The 24,350-nt window shown below is 33.2% G+C and overlaps 1 protein-coding gene across 2 annotated transcripts; it reads left to right on the top strand.

The window, feature by feature from the left end:
• The first annotated feature begins 1,378 nt into the window (after positions 1 to 1,378).
• On the top strand, positions 1,379 to 24,350 carry LOC126889974 (cytochrome b-c1 complex subunit 2, mitochondrial). Of its 2 annotated transcripts, none has more exons than XM_050658761.1 (8): positions 1,379 to 1,522; positions 1,658 to 1,713; positions 1,766 to 1,902; positions 11,204 to 11,510; positions 11,564 to 11,826; positions 14,569 to 14,900; positions 22,366 to 22,523; positions 24,176 to 24,350. In XM_050658761.1, exons 2-8 carry the CDS (start codon positions 1,669 to 1,671, stop codon positions 24,257 to 24,259), a joined length of 1,326 nt encoding a protein of 441 aa, XP_050514718.1. In that variant the 5' UTR covers positions 1,379 to 1,522; positions 1,658 to 1,668; the 3' UTR covers positions 24,260 to 24,350. The 2 variants fall into 2 exon arrangements, with proteins under 2 accessions (XP_050514718.1, XP_050514717.1); XM_050658760.1 differs by having other exon boundaries at positions 1,399 to 1,461.

Here is a 24,350-nt window from a genome sequence, read left to right as displayed (position 1 = left end):
ATAAACAAAATAGCACACTTTCTGTGGACTTTGCACAGCTATATTACTAATATAGGAAATCTTAAGATTTGATTTCAGCATGTCCAGCAATAAAATAGCTGGTAATTAATTTTTCTTGTTTTTTACTAATTTTCCCAGATTATTACCTTACATCTTTCATTGAGTTGATGATTCATGTTGTGGACATTCTCAATTATTATATTTCTAATTTAATACTATTCTATCTAATTCCTCAAAACAAGCAAATTTCAATTCAACCCAGCTATATTATAATACCTTTTGCTTTAGTTTTCCTTGCAAGAAATAAACAAAACACATCTAAACTAAACCTAACCTCGCTTTTGGCCATTCATTCATCTCCGTGTCAAATAATTTCGACAGTCGAAATTATAATATCAACACCCTTTTTAAAGTCGCTATTAATTTCGATAGTCGCTATTTCATGACGTCACTTCGTTAGTTCAACTAAAATCCACAAGGCTCGCACAATCGCATTTCAACCGTCGCCATATTGAAAGCGACTTGTTTAGTGTCGAAATTTGATTTAGAATCAGGGCCCTAATATTAATATATCTACGTCATACTTCTTAAGGCGGCGCCAGATATGCGGTATTTGGCAAATACCGAGCAAATGCTTGCTATTTGCCTATTAGTGTGGATGGGTTGCTTGCTATTTGGCATTGACCAATTTTAGTGCTTGTCAAATATTTGTCGTGTTCCCGTACGTTGTCGGTCTTTTCAACACTTCAAAGTAAACAAATATTCGCCGTTTGAATATTTTTAGTGTCATCCACATATTTTTGCAAGCACAAGCAAGTTTTTTAGGTTAGGTTAAAGTTTATAACGTATATTAAAGTAGTTTAGTTATTGTCACAGAGTGCAGAAAATATTGAAAATAATAAATATGGAGTGGACCAATGAACGTATTTTACAATTTTTGGATGCTTATGAAAATGAACCTATAATATGGAATGCAAATTGATTTTTTCTGCTATTTAATAATAAACTTCCACCAGACATAATGACAAAAGCAGCTGAATTTATAAGAAGCTCTGTATCACTATCCATTCTGTACCTTTTTTTGTTCGTTTAGAATATATTTGCTGTTCCCACAGTGGCTCGATATACGAAAAATCTCGAATATGTGGTGCAAGGTGCTTGCCGTTTAACGAACACTTCATGAGCACTCAAATATTTGATATTTAGCAAGCACTTGTTCAGTATTTGCCAAATACCGCATATCTGGCGCCGCCTTTAGGTTTGTATCATTGGTTATATCAATAACGTATGACGTAGATATATTAATATTATCTGACACATGACAGAAGCTCGAAACAAATGACTGTGAATGAAAAGCCCTATTGCTTTTATAAGCTGTCAATTGTCAATGACAAAAAGTTGACGGTTGTGCTGTCACTTCTGTCAGTTTGTGCTGTCACTTCTGTCAGATTATGCTGTCAGGTAATAAATTCTGAAAATTTTGGGAAGAAAGATATTTGTTTTATAAGTTTTCACACACCTTGTAAGTCTTTTTATATTTGTTTCTTTTCTATTCAAATCAAACTAACTGATGTGTATATATAAAAACAATATAGGATCATTTTATTTTTGTGTAAAGGTTAGGTCAAAATTATGTAACAAAATTTTTCAATTTTAGCATTGAGAAGTATGGCTTCTACTCTTACAAGAACTCCAATCTTGCGAGCAATTTCCGTAAGTAGCAAAAATGTAAACATATTAGATGTATGAAATGTAAAACTTTTAGGCAAGAAGCTATTCTCAAGCCCTGCCAGTATCAGGTAATCCAAGTGCTGAACTCAGAACTAGTACTCTTCCCAACAAACTAGTTGTTGCAGCAGTAGATAATGACGCCAGTCTTACAAGAGTTTCAATTGTATTCAGGTTTGTAAAATATGTGTTAGATACATGAATAATTGAGGTGCTTAGAGCTCAGAGCAGGCCTAACCCCAAAAACGAGTTTTGAGATAAATGCAATCTTTGGATTCATATATCCATTATGCTTATGGAATGGCGCTACAAATTGTGTAGTGCCATTTAGGCAAACATAGAGGTAGGTTGTGTAGACCCTTGTTAATCCGAAGATTTAATGTTGCTGATTTTATTGATATATTAATCTAAAAATGGTCAATTAGTGGCTTAGGCCACTGTTGCTCTGAGCGCCTCAATTATTAGGTATGTTCCTTTGTTTTTAGGTGTAACATTAGGTTTGTTCTAGCAAACAGTAAAACTAGTCACAAACCGTCAGCAAACAGTTGGTCAGTGAGAGAACATAATACAGTCACCAGTGCTATCCCCTCTTACTCGCACTGGTCGACTATTCGCTGATGGTTTCAAACCATTTAAAACTGATGCTAGAATAAACCTATTAATTGTGAAAAAGTGTAGAAGTGCTACACTAAGTTGTTTCTTTATTACGTGTAAGTGGTACACTAACCTGTTTCTTTAAAAAGTGTAGCCAAATAAGTGTCACACTGGTGTAGTTAAGTCTACACCTACTTCTGAGAGGGTGGCTAACTGCACTCGCTACACTCGTCTTGTGCAGTATCATCAAATACTATGGACTGTAATACATACAACTCTTGACATTTTCCATTACATTTGAGGAAACAAAAAAATAGCGCCATCTAGGCAGTCTACAGTGATAACCAGAGCAATCTAACCTTACATTTATAAAATTGCTTTATTATTGTTTTCGTATAAAGTTTTTTTTTTTTTTTTTTTTTTTTTTTTTTTTTATTTAATGTTGTAATATTTACAATCTGTCCTCAACTGAGAACAATAGGTAAATTATTTGACAAAAATTGAAAATTTTGACCTGTAGAGGGAGATCCAGTGATCACCCTCTTTACATAAATTAAATTAAAACAAATTAAAATAAGTTTAGTTATCACAGATTATTCGAATCTTCTTGCTAGATCCACTACTTTGAATCTCTTCAGGCGTCGTACATCATTGTGGTCATCAGTAAGGTTGCTGGCTAACTCATTTGGATGAGATTCTAGTCTCTTGGAATATTTTTTGTAATATTCCGTTATTACTGTTTTTATGGATGGCACATTGAGGTCTTGCTCTATCACATAGTTTGGCACGTACCAAGGGGCATTCAGCATTGTTCTAAGGACTTTGTTCTGGAATCTCTGCAATATTTCTAGGTTAGTTTGACTGGCTGTCCCCCAAAGTTGGATACCATAGGTCCACACTGGTTTTAATATAGTTTTATATATCAGCAGTTTGTTTTCAAGTGATAGTTGAGATTTACGACCGATGATCCAGTACATTTCTCGAAATTTTATTCCTAGTTGTTTTCTTTTTGTAAAAATGTGTTTTTGCCAAGTTAATCTCCTATCAAGATGGATTCCTAGGTACTTGACAGTATCGGTTTGTGGGAGTTGAGTTTCATTTAGTGTTACAGATGGACATGTTTGTCTTCTCATGGTGAAGGTTACATGGATGGATTTACTCTCATTCGCCTTTATCTTCCATTTTTTAAGCCATATTTGTATATTATTAAGGTCTTTCTGAAGGGTTCTGGATGCTGTATTTGGATCATGGTGAGAGGCTAGTACAGCAGTGTCATCAGCAAAAGTTGCACACGTTGTTTTGTTACTTGTGGGTAGGTCAGCAGTGTAGAGCAAGTACAATATCGGTCCCAAGACACTTCCTTGTGGTACTCCGGCTTTTATTGGTCTTAGGCTTGTGTATTCATTATCCTGCTTGACTAGGAAATGTCGGTTGGAAATATAGCTTTTTAGGATTTGATAAAAAGGATGAGGAAGGTTTTTCTTTAGTTTAAAGAGCATACCAGCATGCCATACCTTGTCGAAGGCCTGACCAATGTCCAGGAATGCAGCAGAACAATACCTTTTATTTTCTAGATCACTTCTGATGTGTTTTACCAGTCTATGTACCTGTTCTATCGTTCCGTGTTGTGTTCTGAACCCAAATTGGTGTTGGGGAATTAGTTTCCTTTCTTCTATAACTGGGGATAATTGTTTAAGGAGAAGTTTTTCCAAAAATTTTGATAGAACAGGTAGCAGGCTTATTGGTCTGTATGAAGTCACCTGAGTTTTATTTTTCCCTGGCTTAGGTATGAGAATAATTTGAGCAACTTTCCATTGTTCTGGGTAGTAACCTAGCCTAAATATTGCATTAAATACTTGCGTTATCATTTTCAGACCTTTGCATGTCAATTGCTGCAGTACTTTCCCGTTGATCAGGTCATACCCTGGAGCTTTTTTTGGACTGATTTCATGCTGGATCATATTTCTAACTTCTTTAGTGGTGATTTTTTGTATAGGTAAATCCATCTGGTAGGGCGATTCCAGGAAGTCATTTATTTCTTCCTCTGTGTCACCATCTTCCATGGGATGTGGCTGGAATACATTAGTGAGGTGATTTGCAAATGCTTCGGCTTTTTCCTTATTATTTCTACACCAGTTTCCCTCTTGGTTTCGTATTGGTGGTATTTGTTGTTTCGGGTGTTTGATTTTTCTCGTGGCCTTCCAAAGGGTATATTCACTATCTGCGTTTGCTGATAAACCTTTAAGATATTCTTGTATTTTGTTATTTTTGATATTATGCAATTGTAGTTTAATTTCCTTGGTGATTTTATTTAATTTCGCCTTGTTCTCATGTGTTCTTTTTCTTCGCCACTCTTCCTTTATTTTTCTCTTTCTAGCAATCATTTCCTTTATTACAGTTGGGCAATTCTCTTTCAATTCTGTTTGGTAGCAGTCAGGGGTAGCATACCAAGCAGCTTCTTGTATAGATTTCTGAAGATTTTCTACTGCTGCGTAGATGTCACTTTCTGTTTTCAATGGGATGTTTATGTCAATTAGTTCATCTAGTTTAGTCTTGAAAATGCTCCAGTCTGTTTTGTTACTGTATAGTGATGGTTGTTTAGTACTGTTTGTTATTTGTGCATACCATGTCGCGATTACGCTAGAGTGGTCAGAGGGTAGATCGTAACAAGATTCTACTTTTGCCAATTTAACATTAATTCCTTTAACAATATAAAAGTCGAGTAGATCAGGTATTTTTGCATTGTCGGTAGGCCAGTAAGTTGGTTCCCTTGTGGTGAGGTAATTTCGTATAAAGTGTTTGAACTATTTTTATTTTAATTTAATTTAGCAAAATTAGCTTGTTATTCAAAAATTTATAAAATCAAATTTGAATGTTTAAGTCAAATTTTACGTTGTCACAACAGTGACAGTGGTGCTAGTGGCAAAGTGCTTCCAGATTTCTGTGGGAGTTGGATGTATTACAGTTAATAGTATTTGCTATCATCCAACTGAGTTTGACAAGTGTTTAGCTGTCAAACTTTTTGCAAACACATTCAATATGCACTTGAATTATTTATCTGTATGTTTTTCACATACTTTTTGATATCATCTTTGACAATATGTTAATCTGGTGTCTCGATGGATGGCTTAATTGGTTATGAATCATGGAACTCCTGGTACTGTTCTCAATATTTTGGATTTAAATCTTTGTATCATAGTGAAGTGTGCAATGGTTCCCCATAAGTCCAAACTGGTTTCAGGATGGATTTCTAAATTACTATTTTATTTTCAGTTTATAGCCTAACAACTACTAATACATGTTCCTTAACTTATGACCTAGTTGTTTTTGCTAATTAAATATGTGATTCCTCCAGTTTAATCTTTTGTACAAGTATATATCTAGATATTTGACTTCATCCCCTTGTGAGAGTCCTTTACAGTTTAAGTATACAGTTGGACATATTTCCCTACAAGTGGTAAATGTTATATTTGTTTTCATTTATTTTGACTCTCCTCTGTTGTATTTTGTTTAAGTTATTTTTTAGGAGTTTTGACGCTATTTTGGGATTTTTGTAAGATGATAGTATTGCTGTATCATCTGAAGATGTGACTGTGGTCATATAATATGTATCTGTTGGTAGGTCAGCAGTGAGTATAAGGTATAATATGGGCCGTAGTTTCTTGGGGCACTCTAGTGAGAATTTGTTGTATGCTTGTGTATTTATTCTCATACTTTACCTGGAAGTTTCTGTTAGTGATAGGACTTCAAGATTATATATAGTCCATCTCACTTTGACTTTACAGTGTAAGGAACATGGCAATGCAGTCCTTATGAGAGTTTTTAGTGCGGTGATGCCGATTTTATCAAAAAGAATTTGTAGAACATTAGAGAGATTAAATTAAAACTATTTTAGAAAGGAAATCTACAATTTTAGGATTCATATGCGTAATAACTGTAGTATATCAAATAAACTTAAAGCATATGAACCTAAAATTGTAGATTGTCTTTCTAAAATAGTTTTAATTTAATATCTCTAATGTTCAATTACAAATTCTTTTTCTCATTCTCATAAGGACTTTATTAATTCTGACTCATTTATATTGCCAATATTTATGAGTTGCGTTCCTGGGACGACTTTACTGAAAGATAGTTCATTAGATTACATGAAATCAACCCCAACTCAAGAATATCAGTCACAAAAAAAATCATACCATGTGATCTGTCTTTAAAAAGACAATCAAATGCAACTATGACAGTAAAATTCTCGCGTTAGAGATTCCATAGTAAATCACCGAGGGAAAACCAGCGATATTAACCAGTTATTTTGACAACGACACCCGATTTGGGCGTCGAAACGTTAATAAAATTATTTTTTTCAATTTAATTGTGGCTTATTTCCCATATAAATAGTTAATCATAAAAATGCCACAAGGAAATAGCTTCAGAACAACATTTAGTATTATTGTTATCTATGAAAAATTTCATTGTGCTGGAAATGACCTAATCTCATTATAGAGTTAAATCACTGTGTTAGAAATTAGAATCCTTTCTCTGGGAGTTGCTGAAGAGTTTTTTCAAATAATAAGGTTTTATTTGGTGCCTTTTTGTATCAAATATTTTTTACTCATATTATTTTGTGAATCTTTTTTCAGGAAGTTCTAGTTAATACGATTTTGTGAGTATTGAAATAATGTCTTCTTCAGTTTGTATTGTGTATTTTCTGTCATTTGGCGTAAAAACTTGTTTAAGGTGTGTCATAAGTGTTTGGGCTTTTTCTTGTGGACTTTTCGTCCATTTTGCAGTTTCTTTCTTACTGATGGTATAGTTTTGCCTTTGTAAGGTACTTGCAGCCTTCCATAACGAGTGGTCGGTTGCTTGGGTTGTACGAGGGTGGATTGATATGAAACTAGCCCTTGACGAAAAAAAAAAGTTTTTTGGGATTAAATCGATTTATTTCTCAACATAGTCGGTTTTCTCAACATAGGTGTGGAAACAGGAAAAATCGCTGGCGGCAATATCTGGGGAATATGGTTGGTGTTCAACCAATTCATAGCCCAATTCGTGTAATTTTGTCACAGCGACGACCGATTGGAGAGCCGGTGCGTCGTTGTCTTGGTGAAAGAGTACTTTTTGGTGTGCCAGACCGGGGCGTTTCACGTTTTGCCGGCCGAATGTGCACTTTTTGTCTTCTTCAGCCGGCCTTCGCCGCGTTTGCGCCACTGTTTCGACTGTTCTTTGGTTTCCGGTGTGTAATAATGCACCCAGGTTTCATAAACGTTGATAAATTGGCGAAAAAAATCCTTCGGATAGCGCCGTATCATCGCCAAAAGCGTCTCCGAAGTAGTCACACGTTTTCGCATTTGGTCGATTGTCAGCAAACTCGTGACCCATCGCGCGGATAGCTTTTTCATGTCCAAATGATGCTGAATGATGTTGTGACTTGTTCGTAGGAAATGTTTAGGGCCTCCACTAACTTGCGGAGCTTGATTCGACGATCTGCCATAGTCTTGTCATGGACTTTGTTGATCATTTCCGACATGGTGACTTCATTTAGCCTCTCGGGACACTCATCATCAAAGACACTCGTATGATCACGAACAAAGTCAGCTTTCCAAAATTTTACTGTTGCTAACGAAGGTGCTCACGATATACTTCGTCCAGGTCGGCTTTAATTTGCACATGCGTTTTCCCCTTTTTGTGGAGGAACTTAATCACTGAACAATACTTAATTTTTTCCATTTTCCCGAAAATACAAAAGATGCTTGCTTCTGACGACTGTAAAAAGCAAACTAAACTAGAAGTCAAACAATAAGGAATGCACGTAATTTTCCCCTTGTTGCCATATTCTAAATTTGAAAAAATAAGTAGGGAATAATCAGATTTTTTGACATGCCATTGCTACTACAGCGAACCTTTCATTGGCTAGAATTTGTGACGTGTCTATATGACGTCATTATTATATTTGGGGAGAATTGTAAATGGTAACTGGCGTATGTCATAATATTTTAGGTTAAATATAATGTCAAATTATTGATTGCAAATTATATTTTATTTATTTAGTTCATATTTTAACGACAGTTTATTTTTTTACCAACTTTACGTTCCCTTACTATCCGTTGCAAGATAATTCGGATGGAATTCCGACAAAATATGTACTTTTTGTACATCGTCGGAATTCCATCCGGATTATCTTGCAACGGATAGTATGATCTATCCTTGATTAGGTTCGTTCCTTGATAGTTTTATTGTATGGTAGGTGTAGTTAGGCGTTAATTTTAAGAAATGCTGCTGGCTAAATGGGCACAGCTCCCAAAAGCCATAAAAGAAGAAGAAAAAAAAATAAACAAAAATCTAAATAACCTTCTGTAGGAAAATGTCAGTTTGACACTTATAGTACAGATAGTTATCTTTGTTTCACACTCTTAAAGACAAAGAGAAATAGTATAGCCGGTATGTATATGTTTTTTATTTGGCAACAGCGTTTTTCTGTTAAACTTGACGGTAGTAAAAAAACTAATATATGAGGAAAAATTTGTTGAATTTGTGTGTCGTCAAGTTGTACAGATAGGTTATGATGTCATTAAATCTATGACGTGCATTCCTAAATGTTTAACTTCTAGTTTAAAATATGTGTTACAGTCGGAAAAATGAAAGAATACCCATGCGTCATCGATGATATGCATATGGTTCTTTTCATGAGCATTTTTCAGTGCGTTACAGTTTTTCGATTTCTCTCTAACACATTAAATTGTATGTAACAGAAAAAAACGCATGTAGCTGATTACATTTCGCCGGTGACATTTATAACATTTTATCTAGTTGTCAATAGATGGCGCTAATAATATAATATTAAATAATATTATATTATTCTATATAAAAAAATTTAATCTGTACAATTTATAAGACTATACAAATCAAAGAAAATACCATTTTATAAATGCAATAAACGCAATTGATTTGTTTTTATGCCAAATTGCATATAATATGTGACAACTGTCAGATTTAACTAAAATGTCATGTTAGAATAAATGTCATAAATGTGTATTATCAGGGACTTACCTTTTTTTCTCTCATTTGTGACGCACTGAAAAATGCTCATGAAAAGAACCATACGAATCAAATAAAAAATTTCTAGTCAAAACAAAGTCTAAACTAAGTTAATACTGAAAATAAACGGATGTGACTACTACCCGACCATACGATTTTTCGCTACGTAAGAATGTGTCAAAAAAGTTTTGTGATGTTATTCTTTTTCTGATAATATATATTTATTGGTGATAAATGTTACTATTGTCCTTTTCATGATCATTTTTCAGTGCGTAACAAATGATAGGAAAAAGGGTAAGTCCGTGATAATACACATTTATGACATTTATTCTAACATGACATTTTAGTTAAATCTGACAGTTGTCACATTTTATTTTTAATTTGGAATAAAAACAAATCAAATGCGTTTCTTGCATTTATAAAATGGTATTTTCTTTGATTTGTATAGTCTTATAAATTATACAGATTATATTTGTAATATTATTATCTAATTAAAAAAAGATTATTTTTTTATTATGGCGCCATCTATCGACAACTAGAATAATCACCGAACTAGAATCATTACCAAAGTAATCAACGACGTGCCTTTTTTTCTGTCATATACAATTTAATACGAAAGATGATCATGAGAAATAGAATATTACTACCGTAATTAATTATTTGATATAGATTAATAATACAAAAATAATGAGTAAGCAAATGTAGTATTATGAATTTCTCCATGTTATAGTTGCCAGTGGACGTAAATCGTAACAGGAATTTAAAAAATGTCGTTTATGTCAGCTGCATTAAGTGATTAAAATGAAAGTAAACTTAATGAATTCAGATCATTAAATATCCAGATCATTTTCCAGACATTATCTGCAAATAAATGTACATTCATAAAAATATACTAATCTGTAATTTCATACACTATGATTGAAAAGTCAGAGTAATATGTACACGTTTGGCGAACTCATAGACATAAGTTAACCATATTGACAGATGATTACTTACAAATTTTATTGACGTATTTTAATTAAATAAATACTTGCCAAACCAAAAATACAATATAATATCAAAATAGCTTTTAAGAGAACTGAATTTATTCAAGTAAATACGACTGATTATTAAAATTTATAAAGTCTACCGAACCTAACCCAGTTTAACTGTCAAAGTGACAGAAATCGAATCAGTCAGATGATAGTTGACCAGCACGATTACTCGAATAGTAGTTTATACAATCATTATCTCTACTCATGTTGAATGTTTTTCTAAGACTGACATTAGAAGTACAGAAATAGTCAAGTGTGAGTTTAAATTTTCTACTAAATTAATATAACTACGTTGAACAATTGTATCGCCGTCTCACTCTGTCAATTATAAATATGCAACTGCTTATGTATTGGATATACCCTATTCCACGAACATACGCCTGTTTTGGATTACTTCGACAACGAATATTTTACTGTGCAAAATAAGAAGAACGAAAGTAAATTGCAAATTACATTGTTGTTTATTGGAATAATTATTAGCGCCATTTACTTTCGTACTTCTTATGTTGCACAGTAAAATATTCGTTGTCGAAGTAATCCAAAACAGGCGTATGTTCGTGGAATGGCCCATAACGTTTTTGCTTTGTAGACAACACTTAATAATCTATCTCTCTCGTTTGTTATTTATAGAAAAGGCAACAAATCCAAAATATGTGCTTGATATGATCGTTTATGGGTATTCTTTCATTTTTCCGACAGTACATGATACATGTACATGAAATATTTACACTGACCAGTGTACACTACATATTCAAAGATCAGAGATTCAAAATACAGTCTTATATTGCAACTTGTTTTTCTACTTCTGTATTTTTCAGAGCTGGAAGCCGTAATGAAAAAGCCGATAATTTAGGTGCCACTCATATTGTACGAACAGCAGCAGGCTTGTCCACTAAAAATGCATCCCAGTTTGCCATAATCCGAAACATTCAACAAGTTGGTGCAAATCTTACAGCCACATCTGATAGAGAAACCATCTCCTATACCTTAGAAGGAACAAGAAGTGCCGTTGAAAAGGCTCTACCATATTTAGCAGAAGTAGCTACCCACCAAGAATTTAGACCTTGGGAAGTGTCAGAGCTCTCCAACAGATTAATTTTGGATATTTTAACCAGACCTTTACAGGTATGTTCATTTTAACACCCTGGCTGCGTTTATAACACTTTTTCCTTTTGCAGTTAAGAGCCATCGATTTGCTTCACAATGCTGCCTACCGTAGCAAAGGTTTAGGTAACTCACTCTTCATTCCAAAATCCCAAGTAGGTAAAGTTTCATCAGAAACGTTACAACATTACGTAGCCAGCAACTTTGTAGCTGGCCGTGCTGCAGTTGTTGGTACAGGTGTAAGCGAGAGTTTGTTGAATCAATTCGCTGCTAGTTTGGGAATTGCAAATGGCGAAGGCAGCACCAATCCATCTCCTTACAAGGGTGGTGAACTCAGGTAATAAACTTATTTCAAACCTTTAATAAATTGGTAGTTTTTGTAGACTTACTCACAAAACATACAAATATCACTCAACTGGTCATCAATATGAATAACCAAAGTTACAGATCACTAGTCTGACTCGTCATTGGAATTAAACATATTGGTGGTGTTTTTCTTGCAGTTGCAGTAATGTGCGCATACGTTGCTCCAATTCCCTAACGATACAGATGGTCGCTTAACAATTGGTGCACGAATATACATTTGTTTCAACCAGTGACATATTAAGCGTAGACAAGGCATACTCACCAAAAAAGCGTAACGCGGAAACAGCATGGAAACAGTAGATCGGTGGTCTATCTATCTCTTTTAACCAAGCAATCCCGCGCATGTGACAGACAAAGATGGCTAGACCACTCAATCCTATGTCGGCGTTACACCTCGATGCATTGAGTGGCATATTACTAGCCCGGTCTATCCTTAACATGTCTCTGATTTCAACACATTTTCATTTTTATTTCGTGTATATTACCCTAAAATGGCGGAAATAAAAAATTTAGTTTATGAAAGTTCTTCTTCTTCCGTCTTATATGTAGGCTTTAAAGCCTGTTTCTTCTTTAATATTAGCCTCTTAAATTGTTTAAATTATCGCACCATCCTTTTCTTGGTCTACCAATACTTACTTCTTCGTCCACTTAATGACTTATCTCATGCTAGTCGTACTTATCCTATCCTCTGCCATTCTACTAATGTGTTCGTTCCACTCCTGTTTCCGTTTTGTCACCCATTCATTTATGTCTTCTACATTGCATGATCTTCTTGTATTTTCGCTTCTCTCCTATCCAACAGACTTTTCTCCTCTGATATTCGTCGAAGTATTTTCATCTGTTGTTTCTAGTAGTCGTCTCATTTTAGAGGTGTCAGGTCTTGTCTCCGCCGTGTATGTCAATATAAGTCTGATTGCTGCTTTATAGATTCTTGCTTTTGTGTCTTGTCCTATTAAGAGATTCCGCCACTTTAATTGCTTTTAAGCTTTGTTGTCGTACTTCCTCTTCAACATCTCCGTAACTGGTTATATCTATTCCCAGATATCTAAACCTTGCTTCCTGCTTTATTATTTTCCCATCAATTTCGATTTTACATCGTAGTTGGTATGTAGATGTTGTCATACATTTGGTTTTTTCTGCTGATATTATCATATTGTATTTCTTGGCTGTTGTATTGAAGATGTGTGTTAATCTTTGGAGATCGTCTTCTGTCTCGGCGATTAATGCGCGTCGTCTACTTAACATAATATTCGGATTTCTTTGTTCCCCATTCTGTAACCATGACCTTTACATACTGCTTCTATTATTTCGTCCATTATTATATTAAGGAGCAGTGGGCTTAACGAGTCATCTTCGAGCCATTTATCTTTGCCTGTATTCGATTATGGAAGTAGATATTTTCGATGGTTTGTATAATATTGATTGGTATGTTTCTTCTATACAGTAAGTGTAAGGTTTATGAAATTGATAAAGAGAAATGATCTTGAGCAATCTGATGTAGAATTTATTAGTGATTATAGTGATTTGGACTTATATATAATTAATAACAGAAAGATCCAAAATGATTAGGAAGAAAGCCAACCGAATATGGAACGATCCAACGAATTTAAATGAATACCAAGACAATATCAATAAAATCATACAACAAAATGAATGCATGAATACTGTAAATATCCTAAACGAAAATATCGTAGAAGCTATTCGAGAGGCCCAAGTAAAGTGCTGCCCTAAAAGACGCAAAGACGAAAAAATAACCGCTGAAACAAAGCAACTAATGGAAACTAGAAGAAAAATTAAAGGAAACGAAAGCATTGACGAAGAAAAACTGCGAAAAATAAATAAAAAAGTAAAATTTAACGTGAAGTAAAAAAACTTCCTGGTGTAATTGGTATATTTTCATAACAATTTAAAAAAAATTTAAAAATCAAAAAAGATTACGTTCAGAACGTTTTCGGACTTATCAGTCCATCATCAGTGAACCTAAAAGTAAATAATCCCACTTAGTAAAATTGAAAAGGGTGAAATTTTGACTGTTAAAAAATTGAAAAATGTGGTTAAGATTACTTACTCCCTGTCCTTGCTAAATAGCCACAATGCCAAACACTGGTTAAGTTGTATGTTCAAACTTAATATTAAGATGTAACGTTGCCAGTTACTACCTGCATCTGAGGATATTTCTTATTTCACACACGGCAAGCCCGCCTATTATCATCGCCTATCATCTACCGCCCGATATTTTTCTAACTTGACAACAGCTCGGAAAAGAGTCCATCATCTGGTGCGGGCATTGATTAAAAACTACACTGTGTAGTAGCTTTTAATCAATGGTGCGGGTGAACGCTGTTAAATTATATATGTATTTGTATACGTTTTGGAGCATGGCGTCGCGTCGACTGAATATTTATTAGCGTTTTATATAAAGAAACATTCCTTCAAAATAAATTGTATGAGATATCTACCTACTACTAGCTCATTCATGAGCTAGCGGGACCTAGCGCCTCCCTGCCAGAGCCGCCCTTGTGCCCAACTTATTTTTTTGATAGGTTTCTGTTACCTGACTTACCAGTTTCACTCTACTGTATATATCGATTCTTGAAAACCATATAAATCACTATGTTGACGTTTTAGAAAACCTGTTTTTGGATAACAAAACCAAAAAAAACTTTCTTTGTACAAAGATAGAACTGAATATGACAAATATTTCTTTTTGCAGATCAAACAAAGGTGGACCACTTGCTTTTGTTGCAGTAGGAGGAGAAGGAGCTCCATTGAAGAACACCAAAGAAGCTCTTGCGTTTGCAGTTCTACAGAAAGCTGTATGTGCTGGCCCTCAGATCAAATATGGCGTACTTGATAATGGAGTCTACAGCAAAGCTCTTGGTGGCTCATCAGATGTATCTGCGTGCGCTGTTAATGTGAGCTATTCAGACAGCGGTTTGTTTGGTATTTTGCTCGCTGCACCTGCTGGATCTGTAGGCAAAGCAGTTCAATCAGCTGTTAATGTCTTGAAATCAGGCTCCGTTACAGATGCTGATGTTCAACGAGGTAAGTGAAATGATTGTAAAATGATCAGCATCATCATCATCATTGGCTCCACAACCCATGGTGAGTCTTGGCCTGGTCCAGAATCAACTTCCATTCCTTCCTATCCTTCGCCTCGGTTTTCCAATTTCGCACTCCTAACACTCGCAAGTCGTTCTCCACATGGTCCTTAAATCGTGCCCTGGGCCTTCCTCTTCTTCTCACTCCATCCGTTCTCTGGCTATAAATGTGTTTCGACGGCTCCACCTCATTCATTCTCTCTAAGTGGCCTAACCACCGCAGCCTGTTTATTTTGATAGATCTACCAATACTAGGCTCACTATAAAGGTAGTAAAGCTCAAAATTATAGCTTCTACGCCATAATCCGTTTTCCTGAACGCCTTCATAGATATGTCTGAAGATTTTACGTTCAAAACTTTACGTTTTGACCCGTAAGTGAGGACGGGCTTCATTAGAGTACCGTATATTATAGTCTGGGCAGATTATCGGAGAATAGGCCATTTTTGGGAAAAGTTATTTACCAGCAATTTTATTGCTGGAATCGAATCTTATGATTGTATTTATTAATAATATAGGTATGCAATGTCCGCAGATAGTGTGCTACTTTTTTATAAATAAAATGGCGCCCAAAAATCGTGTTTTTTTTTTCAATTTTTGCTCTATAACTCCAAAGATTTTAAATTTACACCAAAAACACCCAAATAAAAATTCACCGTAATTAAATTCTGCATAGAGAGGTGTTTTTCCCGATTTACTTCGATGACAATTTTCCCCGGAAAATGCGGGTTTTTCCAACAAAATCTTTAATTTTCAACTAAAATTTTAGATAAGTAATTGTTTATCCATAATTAAATAACTTGGTAATATAAAAGCTAGTTTCGTATAGATTACAATTCCAGTCGGAATCGAAAAGTCGATGGAAATTGAATGAACAGTTTAGCAACAATTGAATTGTTAATTAAAAATTTACGGTTGCTATAATAACCACAATAATTATGATACATAATAATCATAGGCGCCCATACACACGGGCAAGGGGGGGGGGGCCGTGGCCCCACTAGCTTTTCGGGAAAGAACAAAAATTAAATTTATATTACATAAACTATTTTTGTCAAAAAATTATTGGATAATTTTGAGAGATTAATTTTAAAACAACATATTTATTAATAAAAAAATTCACATATTGAGTAATTAATAGTTTAACAGAAAATCTGTGTGTCTGCGACAGTGGTCTATATGGAATGTGCATAATACACATTTCGCACAGTCACGGTGTGCTATTAACGAAAACATTGAAAGAGATTAGAAACTTGGGAACATAATATATACTGTAATCGACACCCAAAATTACAAATTAAATGAATAATTTATAATACTGAAAAGAAACTCATATCAGCAATAAATCAGATCTCTGACCGATAATCACTAATGAGCCATAATTTGTCTTTGAGAACTGGCACTATACAGATAAAGTGTAAAATCTGTGAAATGATTATATTTGTTTTCTATATTAAGTCTTGTGTACACCGAATAGAACCATCTTCCTAAGCAGAAATAAATTCATATTGAAAAATAATTCTTGAAATTTATTGAACATAGTCAAATTTTATAAAATTTATTGAACATAGTCAAATTTTAGTTTGCAAAAGTATTTTTTTAGTAAGTAGATTATTTTTCAAGTGCACATTATGATGAACAGAACAATTTTATTTAAATGAAAAACAGGTGATCTTTCATGACAAATGAGTGTTATATACAGGGTGTCCTAAAAGTAGCGGAAAGGTCGAATAATTCGCGAAATGAACATCGGATCGAAAATCTGAAAAATATGTGTTAAATATTTCTTAAAAATCTATGCGATGACACTAAACAAGTCCATCTGTGTGTGGAGCGGGGGGTAAATTTAAAATCTTAAATGGAATCTCTAATTTTTGTTGCAGATTTGGAATTTCCTTATAAAATTAAACAAATTTTATTCGAGCCATTTTGCGAGTTGTGGATAAATAGCGCTATAATCGGAAAAAACGATATATCGTGATACCATAGCAAAATTATAGAAACGGTCTAATATCTCGAGAAATATACTTCCAAATGAAAAACTAAAAAACACGTGTTTAATATTTTTCAAAAATCTATAGAATGACACCAAACAGAATTTTTCATTCCTCACTCTGGAGATGGGGTGAGAGTTAACTTTAAAATCTTAAGTAGGAACCGCCGTTTTTTATTGCAGATTCAGTTTTCTCCTCAAAAAATAAGTACCATTTATTCGAATTTTTTTTTAGAATTGTTAAAGGATGGCGCTATAATCGGAAAATGCGGTTTATTTGCGTCATCTATCAACGATTCTAAAAATATTTGGAATATATGTAACTTATTTTTCAGAAGGATTCTAAATCTGCAAAAATAAAGGGGGCTCCTTTTTAAGATTTTAAAGTAAAAACTTGGTTCGACACATACTCATGGTTAGTCTACTCGCCAAAGTTGAAGGCAGGGCTTTGGAAGCATTGTATTATTTTCAAACGGGTTTTAAAGAGAGGCGCAACTTTTGTGGTACCCATGACATTTCCATTTAAAAACTTGTTCTAGTATTTAAATGTATGAATAATTTCTCACAACAGGGTTCAAACTAGGTTTTTTAGGTGGTTTAAAGTTTAAACTACAGTAGACTCCCTCTATAACGAGAACTGAAATGGTGGACTAATTATCTCGTTATAAGCGGATCTCGTTATATCAAACAACAATAATACTGAAATGTTTTGATGCCTCTTACGTAGTTTATTAGGTGTCGATGGTCAACCTGAACAGTGAACAATGAGACTTGGCTGTCATAAATTGTAAATTTCCTATAATATTCAATATCGGTCGATAAACCAGATGTTGGGCATTTCTATGTACAGGCAGTTGGGGCATTTATTTATTTATGACCATTACACACAAAGACACGTATTCTTCGATTTTAATTTTCCTCGTTGTAACCAAGTATGCCTCGTTATAGAGCGTTATAGTTCAATAGGAATTTCATGGGACACCTAATGTACCTAGTTATAAGCGAAACCTCGTTATATCCGTGTTCGTTATAGAGAGAGTCTACTGTATATATTGTCATCCGAAATATACAAAATGTAATGTGTCACATCTTCACGTTTGGCCCCCCCCTAAAAATTTTTATATGGGCGCCCTTGATAATAATAACTATGATTTTTGTATAAAAAGACACTGTATAGTCTGTTCGCTAAACTCAGACGCAACTTTCTAGATATTTTAGTCGGTAATTTTGCCAATTTTAGTAAAATTGGCAAAAAATAATTACTAAATAGTTAATAATCACTAAATAGTTAGTAATTTTGCCAATTTTTGCAAAATTGGCTAAAAACAAAAAAAATATCGACTAAAATATCTAGCCAGTTGCGTCTGAGTTTAGCGAACCGACTATACCTATCTAATGCATTTTACAGAATTGAAATTGGACTATATAAGCGGCCTCAGGAATATTTAAGAATTATAAACGATTTTTTGGCTTATAAACAAATAGAATATCTCGGGAAATATTAAATTAAGTTAAATCGTGAAAACGGTATTGGAAAAAAGCGACAGGACGCTTCTTTTAAAAGAAAAAACGTTTAATTGTGATGAGTGGTTCCTGAGATACAACCGGTCAAAGTTGACCGGCATTTACGGCAAAGATATAAACAATAGGATCATAATTTTCGAACCATCACCTTTTTATTTTGGTCCTCTTTCTCCACACCAATTTTCATGTCTTTAAAATACTCATAACATATATTATAATAAAAACTATCGATATTTCGAGTGAAAATAGCCAAATTCCAATCAAAAATTAGGTTGAAAAAAATGTAATCTCAAAGTTCAAAATCGGTATACGTTAAAAAAATGCATTTTCTCGGCTTCCCATGGAGCAATTTTCTTCATTCTTTTTTTGTTCCCAAGTAACTCGAGTAGAGCCATCTAACTAACGCATTATTAAATGTCAAAGTTGCTTTTGTTTTGTTATAATAAATTAATTTATTTATTATAACAACAATTTTTAATTTGTTTAAATAAAGATTGTTTAAATAATTATACAGCTTTCAAATAAGAATATTTGTGTTTTTAACGTTAAAAACTACACTTGTAGTAAGTTTATCTAAAAAATTCTACAACTGAAGAAAATATGTAGTTTTCTTTTCTTATAAATAAATTATCTATTATAACAAAACAAAAGCAAGTTTGACATTGAATAATGCGTTAGTTAGATGGCTCTACTCGATGGTTAGTTACTTGGGAACAAAAAAAGAATGAAGAAAATTGCTCCATGGGAAGCCGAGAAAATGCATTTTTTAACGTATACCGATTTTGAACTTTGAGATTACATTTTCTCCAACCAAATTTTTGATTGGAATTGTGCTATTTTTGGCAATTTTCACTCGTAATATCGATAGTTTTTATTAATAATATATGTTATGAGTACTTTAATTTAAAGATTTGAAAATTAGTGTGGAGAACGAGGACAAAAATAAAAAGGTGATGGTTCAAAAATTATGACCCTATTGTTTATATCTTTGACGTGAATGCCGGTCAACTTGGACCGGTTGTATCTTAGGAACCACTCATCACAATTAAACGTTTTTTCTTTTAAAAGAAGCGTCCTGCCGCTTTTTTTCCAATACCGTTTTCATGATTTAATTTAATTTAATATTTCCAGAGATATTCTATTTACCTATAAGCCAAAAAATTGTTTATAATTTTAAAATATTCCTGAGGCCGCTTAAATAGTCCAATTTCAATTTTGTAAAGTGTATTAGATAGGTACAGTGTCTTTTTATACAAAAATCATAGTTATTATTATGTATCATAATTATTGTGGTTATTATAGCGACCGTAAATTTTTAATTAACAATTCAATTGTTGCTAAACTGTTCATTCAATTTCCATCGACTTCTGGAATTGTAATCTATACGAAACTAGCTTTTATATTACCAGGTTATTTAATTATTGATAAAAAAATACTTATCTAAAATTTTAGTTGAAAATTAAAGATTTTGTTGGAAAAACCCGCACTTTCCGGGGAAAATTGTCATCGAAGTAAATCGGGAAAAACACCTCTCTATGCAGAATTTAATTACGGTGAATTTTTATTTGGGTGTTTTTGGTGTACAGTTAAAATCTTTTGGGTTATAGAGCAAAAATTGAAAAAAACACTTTTTGTTTATAAAAAAAGTAGCACACTATCTGCGGACTTTGCATACCTATATTATTAATATATACAATCATAAGATTCGATTCCAGCAATAAAATTGCTGGTAAATAACTTTTCCTTGTATTTTGCTAATTAGCTCAGAGTAAATAGTTTTTATCCATAAACAGATCGGTGAAGGTCGTTCTTATATCGGATCTTATGACTATCTCTAGTGTATCACGCATCACAGGTCTATTTCCACAACGAAAATGATTCTTGATTTTTTTATTTCATAAGACAAAAATCTCATGAGATAATCTCTTGTGGATTCGCACCTTAGGTCTATTATAGTTTTAAGGTTTATTGCATTTTGCATTTTGTATGTTCCATTGCTAAAGAGCAATGGAAAGAGCAATGTTAGGTATACGACTATCAGATAAAAAGAGAAACGACTGGGTAAGATTAAAAACAAAAGTCGAGGACATAATAACAAAAGTTGCCAAACTTAACACCCTCAGCGCCAGTGTATCCTTTTAGATACACACTGTCCTCAACGCTGTGTACCGAAAAAGATACACATGGCTCTTTGTGTTCGATTTGTTGTGTCTCCTAAAAGGACACACTTTCTTAAGTGTTTATATGTAGAGAATAATGTTATGGCCTGAGCGAATTTCCTGGTATAACTTGGCACAGAATAACTAACCATACAGAAGCTAAACTCAGGCCGAAAAAGGTAACATAAACATAGATAAAAGTGTTGTGTGATTTGGTAGAATGCGATCTTACTCTTCAAAAAATATGTCACGTATTCCAGCGCCATTTTAGCACCTGGTTAATTGGAAGGATACTACAAATCTGGCCTCCACATAAGTGGTCTGTAGCTTCGACATGATAGGTGTGAAATTTTAAACGTTCTTGTTGTTGATTGGATAGGAAGGGTACCATAATCTAGCCTCCATGCTAGGTACATAGCCTCCATACGGTACTTCCAATATTTAATATTTTATTCAAGTGGACAATAAAGGTAAACACAAACAACTTTTGTTTCTTAATTATTTATTTATACAATAATGTGACATTTTACATAGAAATATGAGTATTTAATTTGGGTTAAATATATGTTTCCTTGTTGATTTTTTTCACCGTCTGCACGCAACAGCTAATCGGAGCCATTAGACCTAACAACAAAACGCGAAATAAAATGTGTATTTTAAAACTGTTGGATAAACAGTAGGTACCTACAATCAGAAAAACTTACCTTACTCGATTACAAAATAACAAAAATATCAAAAAACACGACTGAATATCTTTTTATGGTGACACAAACAAACACAAAATAACAACCGACCATAATGACTGAAGACAGACAGCGCAGCATTTGTCAAAAGTCATGTTCCACCAATCACGATGCCGAAATCAGCGCCTCGCACAAATTGGAAGGAAACTAAATACGATTATATTTTTTTTACTAGAGTGCGCGGGGCATGAACATAAAGTTCATGCTCATGCGTCACGTAACTGGTGCAACCTCACTTTTGCGACTGACAGTGACAGTTGTTTATCAATTTTATATTTATATATGTTTTATTTTATAGTTAAATTGTATATTTCATATTTAATTAATTTAATTATTAAATATTAATTTAATTAAACTTGTCAAAAATATCACATCATTTGGAATGTTCTATTCTTTAGAATTTAGAACATAAAGTTCTATTCTGTAACTGGTGCACAAGGTCAAATATTTCGGTCCCCACAAAATCAATGGAAACGACAGTAAGATTCGCTTCTATGTACTTGAGTTTGGATTTAGACATGAAAATATAGGTTGTATGTAACTAGAAATTCATATGAAAAATGTTATTGTTTTACATAACTGTTTGAACCCATTCATAAAAAAAAACATTTTGACCCAGAATGAAAATTTTGTGAACTAGCGTGGCGCTGAAGGTGTTAAGTGGAGCATCGCAGGCCACACTGCTAGACAAAAAGACCAATATTGGAATGCACCAATACAACACTGGAGAGCTTACGAAAGTAAACGACCGAGAGGAAGACTACAAATGAGATAGGTTGATGAAATAAAAAGAGTAGCCGGAAAAAATTGGAAATATGTTGCTCAGGATAGAGACCGATGGAAGGAGTTGGGAGAGGCCTATGTCCAAACGTGGACGATAGAAGGCTACGAAGAAGAAGTACTTTGTATTTATTTATTTTATTTTTTCTATTTTGAAACATAGGACATGCTTTTATTACCCACATGTAAAAGATTTTGTTTTTTTTTTTCAGGCAAAAATCAATTGAAGACAGCCATCCTTCTTAACGCTGAAAGTGGAGCTGACGTTGTAAGGGAACTTGGAACCCAAGCAGTTTTGGCTGGTGCTCCACAAAGCGCCAATGCTTTAGCCGCTGCCGTAGACTCCGTCAGCACCAGTGATGTACAAAGTGTAAGTAAACAAATATTTCTACTGGAAATTGTAAATTTTATAAATACATATACTATAGTCTAATTTGTTTATAATAATTAAGGAATCTCATTAATGCCATTTTAAAGAATGGGATTTGTATTTTTTCTTAAAAAATTTTTACAAACATTGTACATTCACAGCACCCTCTACGATTTTTCAAAAATGTAGTTCAAACGATTAATAGGGGGAACTTACAAATCCACCGAGTTAAAATACCGAAAAAGTAATTTCAAACGAATATAATTTTCTGTATCTCCGGATCAACTCAATGGATTTTGATCTTTATTTTTTTAAATTGTATGTAATTTCTACGTACATTACAAAAATTCAATTTGTTTATAAATTTCTTAATTAATAAACAGTCGTAATTTGTTTAAACAATTATTGAAAAAATATTTTTTTTACAAAAATCTATTTTTTTAATCATAGTATCGTTAATCATCATAGAAAAAGTTAAAGTACACTTTAATAAATAAATGATTTTTATTAGATAATTATTTATTGAAGATAATTCGTTTATTAAAGTATACCTTAACTTTTTCTATGATTAATAACGATAGTATCATTAAAATCATGAATTTTTGGGAAAAAATTATTTTTTCAAAAATTGTTTAAACAAATTAGATTGTTTATTAATTAATAAATGTCTAGACAAATTGCATATTTGTAATGTACAGAAAAATTACATGTAAATTAAAAAAAGGACGATCAAAATATATTCAGTAGTTCCCGAGATATAGAAAATGATAGTAGTTTTAACTTACCTTTTTTAGTTTTTGAACTCGTGCATTTGTCGGCTCCCAGCTCCCCCTTCACTTACCACGACTAGTCACCAATTGAACTACATTTTTAAAAATTCGTGTAAAATACTAGCTTTTCTAATATGTATAATGATTTTTTCTACGGACAATATTTTTAAAGTTATTCTAAATGTTAATAAACTACAAACTTTCACAAATTTGGCATTAGGATTTTTGACTATATGTATTAGATATTTTTTTTATCTTTTTTTAGTACATTTTGATAGCATTAGTTTTCTACTTTCACTTGGCATACACAGAATTGCCTATCTTCATTATTTTCTGTCTTATGTTATTGCAAAATAAAGGTCTCTGGGATAAACAATTAGAATAACTCTTAAACTAATTAATGGATCGGTCTCAAATTTTGAGGGTTTGTTAAGTACCCCAATACCCAACTTTGGGTGAAACACTAAAGTTCTAAGGTTAAGGTAGTTTTAGTAAAAGTTATTAACAAATAACGATTTTCACTTATTTTGCAGTTTGCGTAGCAACAAATTAACTTTTTAACTTTCAAAAATCGGCATTTTGAAGGTTTTTTAATGTTCTAAACAATTTAATTTTGTAGTTTTATGTCAACTATGTATTTAGCTTTTGAATGGGGTGCAAAAAATCAAAATCGCGATTTTTGCACTAAATTGTTAATAATTAAAAAACGAACGCGAACTCTAGGCAGGAAACAGGTAGGTTTTCTTCTTATAGGTCTACAATAACTAAAAAAGTTGTCAGCTACCTAGATCTTTGAGTGTCCCGAACATGGTCTATTTCTAGCTTATTAGAGTATTAGGCGACTGATACCGAACTGTTTAATAACAAAAATTTTTATTTTAGGCTCTAAGGAAAGCAGGAGGAAAATTAACCTTAGCAGCAATTGGTAACATTAACGATGTACCATATTTAGATGAATTGAAATAATTTTGTAAATTTTATTATAATTTATTGTATAATGTAAAAGAAACACGTGCATACCTATTGTAACATCTGTTAATTAAAGTATTAAACCCTT

Source organism: Diabrotica virgifera, chromosome 8 (genome assembly GCF_917563875.1).
Source record: "Diabrotica virgifera virgifera chromosome 8, PGI_DIABVI_V3a".
Classification (NCBI taxonomy): domain Eukaryota; kingdom Metazoa; phylum Arthropoda; class Insecta; order Coleoptera; family Chrysomelidae; genus Diabrotica; species Diabrotica virgifera.
This window is presented reverse-complemented; position numbering and strand designations above follow the sequence as displayed.